This window comes from Empidonax traillii, unplaced genomic scaffold (genome assembly GCF_003031625.1).
Source record: "Empidonax traillii isolate 1590-97213 ecotype Southwest subspecies unplaced genomic scaffold, ASM303162v1 scaffold420:size724490, whole genome shotgun sequence".
Taxonomy (NCBI): domain Eukaryota; kingdom Metazoa; phylum Chordata; class Aves; order Passeriformes; family Tyrannidae; genus Empidonax; species Empidonax traillii.
In genome coordinates this window covers 166,195-172,599 of record NW_020955613.1, presented here as the reverse complement: position 1 = coordinate 172,599, position 6,405 = coordinate 166,195, and the positions used below count along the sequence as shown (strand labels likewise).

The 6,405-nt window shown below is 38.9% G+C and overlaps 1 protein-coding gene across 9 annotated transcripts in view; it reads right to left on the bottom strand.

Annotated features, from left to right (window-relative positions):
• Positions 1–3,868: 3,868 nt before the first annotated feature.
• Positions 3,869–6,405, bottom strand: part of CHL1 (cell adhesion molecule L1 like) — a 123,753-nt gene continuing 121,216 nt past the window's right edge. For 8 of the 9 annotated variants that reach the window (XM_027894204.1, XM_027894206.1, XM_027894203.1 and 5 more), the window contains one exon: positions 3,869–5,570. In XM_027894204.1, coding sequence (XP_027750005.1) covers positions 5,354–5,570 — 217 coding nt within the window. In that variant the 3' untranslated portion in view covers positions 3,869–5,353. The remainder of the gene's footprint in view (positions 5,571–6,405) is intronic. The other variant, XM_027894211.1, reaches the window with a different exon arrangement.

The window sequence follows — 6,405 nt, the reverse complement described above, 5'->3', positions numbered from 1 at the left end:
AAAAAAAAAAAAAAAAAAAAAAAAAAATAAAAAAAAAAAAAGAAAAAAAAAAAAAAAAAAAAAAAAAAAAAAAAAAAAAAAAAAAAAAAAAAAAAAAAAAAAGGTATTTATTGAGTGGAATACCCTCAAAATAGCACAGAAACCACACCAGGATGGGAAACCAGGGTTTATTCTGTGTGTGAGTGATTTGTCTCACACCTGGCATCAAGGAGATCTTTCAGATTCCTATTAAATACATGAAAGAAATCAATTGATTTTACAATATCAGCTGCCATGGATTTATCTGCTGGCTTTTAATGTTTGAATGTTTCAGTTATCAGGTGGGTGTATTTGGGTGCATCCCATGCAGACCTTTCTCCACGGACAGGCAGATTAGAATTACAGAAATCACATAACATGGAATATTGTGGGAGGGGCAGGATGACAATTTGAATACTCTGTAACAACAGAACTAAGGTATTTTGCTCCTTTCATATTTTTCTTGGCAGGTATTTTGCTCTTCCCCCATTTCTCTTGTCAAACAAACCACAGTTGTTATGTTTCTGTTTAATAAATACATACAGATTTCAGTCTTTAAGGACAAATATAGTTTATAAGGATAACATATAGATTTCAGACTTTAAGCACCATTGTAGTTTCCCCTAATTGAGGCATAAGAAGAAAAAGAATTAATATTACTGGGTTCTCTAGTGCCTGGGTATTTATATCATTCATTTACCATTATAAAATAATTAATATTATTCATATTTATGAAACTGCCCATATTCTGGTGATCTTTAATGAAGAGGAGCAGAAATTCACCCTGCTGATGTTTATAGGTGTGTTCTACCTCATGTAAATGGATCAGGTCCCCTCACCTCTGCTCACACCTGGTATGTTGACTTTTGTCCTCTCTGTCATGGCTAAGAGGATTTTAATCTGGATAATGTTATTTTTGTGGGTATTTCACACGTCACTTGGCTTAGATCTCTGTGTGCTGGAAGACTGTGTGCTGTTAACAGAGCAGATAAAGCACACAGGAGATGCTGACAGTGTGTGGGGTGATAGTTTGATCCAGGAGATGATCAGACCATGGAATTAATGAGGCATTTGAATTCGGGGTGTTTGCAGGTCAGGTCCATCCTACCTTGGTCCGTGATGTCCAACAGTCCTAGTGAAAGCCAAAGGCAGCTCAGACTTGGTGTGAAGCAAAAAAAAAAAAACCCACCACCACCACAAGAGAGGGCTGTGGGTGACAAATAAAGCAGATTTCCAGCAAAAAAAAATTCTCTCAGGTGAAAAAAAAAAAAAAAAACAACAAACCACCAACAAACAAGAAAAACCCAACAAAACCCAAACCACAATAAAAGAGAAACTTGCTGATTACAACGAAGGCTTTTGAAGATTACATCAAGTCAAACTTTTATTAGCAAAGTCGTCTTTCATGTAAAATGAAAATATCTTTTCGAACCATACGTGCACACCTGCGTGGTACAAACAGCAACTACGGTACAAACACGGTCCTCTAAACTTCAATCAATGCACACTAACATTTAGCTCCAAAAAAGTGACGTCCTGACGGGTGACACCACATTTGCTTTGATCTTTTTTTTTTTTTTTTTCCCCTCGTGAAATTACAAAGTATCTCGTTTAAAGAATAGTAAGAACAATAACAATAATAATAATAATAATAATAAAAAAATCGAAAGAGACAGTGTGCTTTGGCTCAAACCCACCCAGGGGTTCCTGCCTGAAAACAGAAATCAGTGCAGATCACTTGAGATTGGACAGGAGAGATCCAGAGCCGCAATGTAAACATGTCCTGGTGCTCCAACACAGTTTGTACATTTATATTTTGAAACCCCTAAGCATTGACAGAGATGCAGCTGAGGGCTTGATCCACTGGCAAACAAAGGAAATTCTCCAGGAAGGATTTCCTTTCTTTAGGTCTGTTTTTAAAGGCAAGTAAAATAATCTAATTACACCTCTCACTGTAAAAATGATCAGGAGGTTTCCTTTCAGAAGCTCGAGGATCAGTGAATGCTGTTCTAGCTTTTGTTTACAAAATGTGGAATTATTGTTTAAAAAAAAAACAAAACCACACCTTTTCATAGAGAAAGATTGTGCTAGTGCTGGTTTTCATCTCAAAAATAAGATGGGCCTGAAAACTTTTATTAAAACCTCTCGTGGATTGGATTGACCCACTCGGTCAATGGAATTACTTACTGGGGAAAGAGCTGCTCATTAAAATTTGTGTAACATGAACAAATATCAATCATTAAACAATATTCCAATTAGATCCACTTAAAACTTGAGTTACAAAGAAGGGTTTTTTTTCTATACATGAACACACAGTTTTATCCAGAGGGGGAAAGTAATTTTCAGACTTGATTTCTAATTCTGTTCTTCTAAAGATCCAGCCCCAATGGGGCTTTGATACCAGTCCTGGAGTGTTTTCCTGCTGAACTGCAGAGAATGGAAGATTTCTGGAGATTGGATCCCCAAATTTTGCCAGAGAAGGAAGCTGGGGCCATTCCTATAAGTTCTTGATTGTGTAATTATGTTATATATATATATATATAAATATTAATTAAAAAAAATTAGTTCTGGGATTACAGTCCATACTAAACCACTATTATGCTGCTCTGTGCATCCAAACAGTTCACTTGGGAGAAAGGACTGAGAGTTATGGGTCCTTTCCAGCTCGGGATATTCCTTGTTTCTGTGATGTTCAGTAAAGCTGGTGATTTTTATTGAGCTGCATGGCCACACTTCCTCTCAGCTATAAAATTTAGAAAAAAAAAAAATGCAGCCCAGCTCCTTGCAATGACAAAACACTCCTCAGGAAAATCTCACCGAGGGCACTGCACAGGTTCCACCTCACACCTTTTCCTCACTGCTGGATTTTTAGGCCCTGGGGCATCGTGGAACACCAACATTAAGATTTAAGGATCTGAATTAAAATTTTAAGAGGGAAAGGAGCCCCTCCCAGCACAGGTGAGCAGCGCATCACAGGGATGTCATCAACACCTCTCAGCAGCAGCAGAGCAAGTGGGAGCACAGGGGATTCATGGTCATTATTCTATCATTTGACACTCACTAATTACAATCTGAAGTTTGAGTCTGTTTGACAGAGGTATTTGGTGGGATGAGGAGTCTGGTTTATCTGCAGTGACCCCCAAGAACAAGGAGATGGATGAGCAAACACAGCCCTTCCCCAGCCCAGAGGGCTCAGGGAGGATTTAGGGGACTCCACCCCAATTTTATTCCCTAATTTTGTTCCTATTTTGAAGACCCTTGATCGGTGCAGATCATTCCTAAAGGAAATGCATTAAAAACAGCCCAAAGCTTGCAGCAAAGGTTGTCACAAGCCTAATCAGTTCTTAGATTTTATCTGGTTTGGGCTGCAGCAGACATGAGTCAGCAGATAAAGATGCTGCTGGGAAATGTCTCTGTTGCTGAGATGCCAATTTTCACATCTCTCTAATTGTGCACTCCCTCCTTTTGAAAAGGAAGATTTGTTGCTTGGGTTTTTTACCAAAATGAAAAGCACTTTGGAATTTTCCCGTGTTTGGATTGAGTGAAATACAGCAAATAAAACTTCATAAGTTATAAAAAGCAAATTACTTGGGTCACTGATACAGTGTGGGGTGATTTTCGATCAGGGCAGGATTCCAGTCATCATTTTATACTCATATACACAGCCTGAATGGGGCTTTGGGGCTGGCTATTTGGGGGTTATTTTCCCAAACAGAGGTTACATGACAGGCTAAAATTAAACAACAACAACAACAAAAAAAAGAGGCACAGATATACAGAAGCACCAAGCACCAAAGGCTTCCAGAAATTACCAAGCTCTGAGGAGCAGCCTCAGCCTAAGGGGAGCTTTCTTCCACTGAAATCATGGAGCCCAGGAAGGAGCCACTGGGGAGATTTGCCTGATTAGCATCACAATGCAAAGTAGCTTTTAGGATCTATTCCTCCTGCAGTCACTGTTTAAAAACACTCTAATGGAAGTGACAGTCGTTTGTAAGTGCAAGAAGAGATGAAGCCGCGTCGATACTCTACTCAAATCAGCAGATTCAAAAGTACAAATGCTATTAGAGAGATTCAGGAGATTCCAATACAAAAAGACCAAGAAAATGTGCTGTACAGCTTTGCTGGGTTAGTGTTGGAGAGGCAAAGGAAGGAATTTAAACCAGCAATCAGTCAACAAAATATAACAGAAACTCTACCATAATATTTTCTCCTTGCTTTTGCTTTTGCTTATTTAACAGTGAATAGCTTGAAAATAAATGATCTCTTGAAAGTCAGGTAGCTCTAGTTTAGGTGAGACTGGAAAGGTGTGAGAGTGGGATGACTGGAATACACAAAACTCCTTCTGAAAACTAGTTTATGCTGGTCCAAACTCATATTGAGAAGCAATTCTATTCATTCCTACACAGCTATACAGACCCATGCTAGCAACATGTCCATTTAAAATAAAACCAGGCTGATCTTTGCTTGTGTCAATATTAATATCATATGTACAACGTCTCCAGGAAATGTTTGCTAGCTCACAAATATACAGATATGAGACAGACAACAAGTATTTTGCTTCGAAATGCAGCTTGCAGAGACTGGGGAAAACAAATTAAAACACTTTTGAGTGATGGGATGGGAACCCTGTTTTGCCTTGCCACAGGAAAGATGCTGTAGCTTAACTTATTTAAGGAAATAGTGCCAGCTACTGGGCAGCAGCTTCATCCACACTTTGCTGTGGATAAAGCTGCATTTCTGAGTATTGGTAACTGAAGTCAGCTGTAACCACTAAAATGATTTTTAGAGTATCTTACACAAAGGAGTTTAACTCTTCAGGAAAAATTGTACAATATATAGAATATATTTCTCTGGTATTTTAAATTAGTGTTTTTCTCAGTAGGATCATTGTGCCACTTTGAAGAGTATTTTTATTTGATTTTCTTGGGTTATAATTCCTAGGTTATAACCAAGGCCACGATACCTGTGGGAATTCTACACAGAAATGTATGTACAAAGTGACAGTGGCCATACAGGAAAAAATATCTGTACAGAGAAACATATTCCAAACCTAAGAAACACATGGAGTAGCAGTTAAGGATACAGATTGAACACCGAGATATTCTGGGCTGGTAAGACTAACACATTTTGTATAGCAAATAATTCTTTGTTTTTGTTTCCTTTAGAAGAAAACACGTAGAAATTAAGATGGAAAATCATCTTTTAGTGGCAGTGACTCGGTTTTTTTTTTTATTACCTAGGTATCAGGTTAGTCCTGACCGGCTCAATTGGCAACCTGTGGAGTGCTGATCAAGATAAATATCACAATTAAACACCAATCATTCCTGCCAATATATCAGGCGTGGAGAGGAAAAGTTGCTGTAGAGCTCCCAGTGCTTTCCACTGATCCTTTTTCCTTAGATCCAGAATAAGCTCCAATAAATGAACCGTCTTCATTGAACATCCCATGCTCCCCTTCTCCATAATCTACCAGACTATCAGCACTTTCAGTGGCTTTAATGTCCCCGTTAAGTGACCGGAGGCTGCCTTTCAGTGGCTTTTCATCGCTGTCACTACAAAATAAAGAGATGCCTTTCCAAAAATCCTGCTTTCCATGGCAAAAAAAAAACCCCAAACAAACTAAAAAAAAAAAAAAAGAACAAAAAACCCTTCTCTTTTTATTGGGACAGAAAAGCAGCAGGAGGGAAGAGCGAGGGAGAAATGTCTATGGTGTGGGTGGTTATGGGGATGATCTGACCCCATGAGTCCTGCTCTGGTGCTGCTCACACTTCCACCAACCTGAACTGCCCCACACGGGGTTTGATCATTAGTCAACAAATTAAATGGTGAAAAAGGCAAATATTAATGAAAACTACCCACTTGTTTAGGGGTTTTTTTTTGCCCCTTTTGCCTTGGGCAGACAGAAGGATGGACAGAGAGGAAAGGAGAAAGAAAAGGAAATTCTGGAAAGGATTTGAGGGGTCTGGTCCAAGGATCAGGGCTGATTATTTTCAGTTTACAAAACAACGGGCAATACTCAGGGCTTAATTATTTCATTTTCCTTTAGAGGTGGGTGGGTGAACAGATGAGGCATCAGCTGGAGGTTTTATCTCACTGTCTTGGGAGCATCTGTTTGAGTTTAGGTACTAATAAAGGTGCTTGCCCCCCTTTTTTTCTGCTGTTATTTTGTCTTTTCTGCTTAAGAGGAAGAAACAAGGAAAAACAAAAGCAGGATCAATGTCTGGTTCTGCTCACAAGCAGTCTGTGTTCAATGAAAATTCCATGAAAAAGAAAGGCCCATCATCAAAATTCAGGGAATAAAGGGGAATTCCACTGGCCATTCCTCCTCAGAACCAGACCAGCCTGATTTCTCCTGACTGAACACAGCATTTGGGGAGATTGGGAATG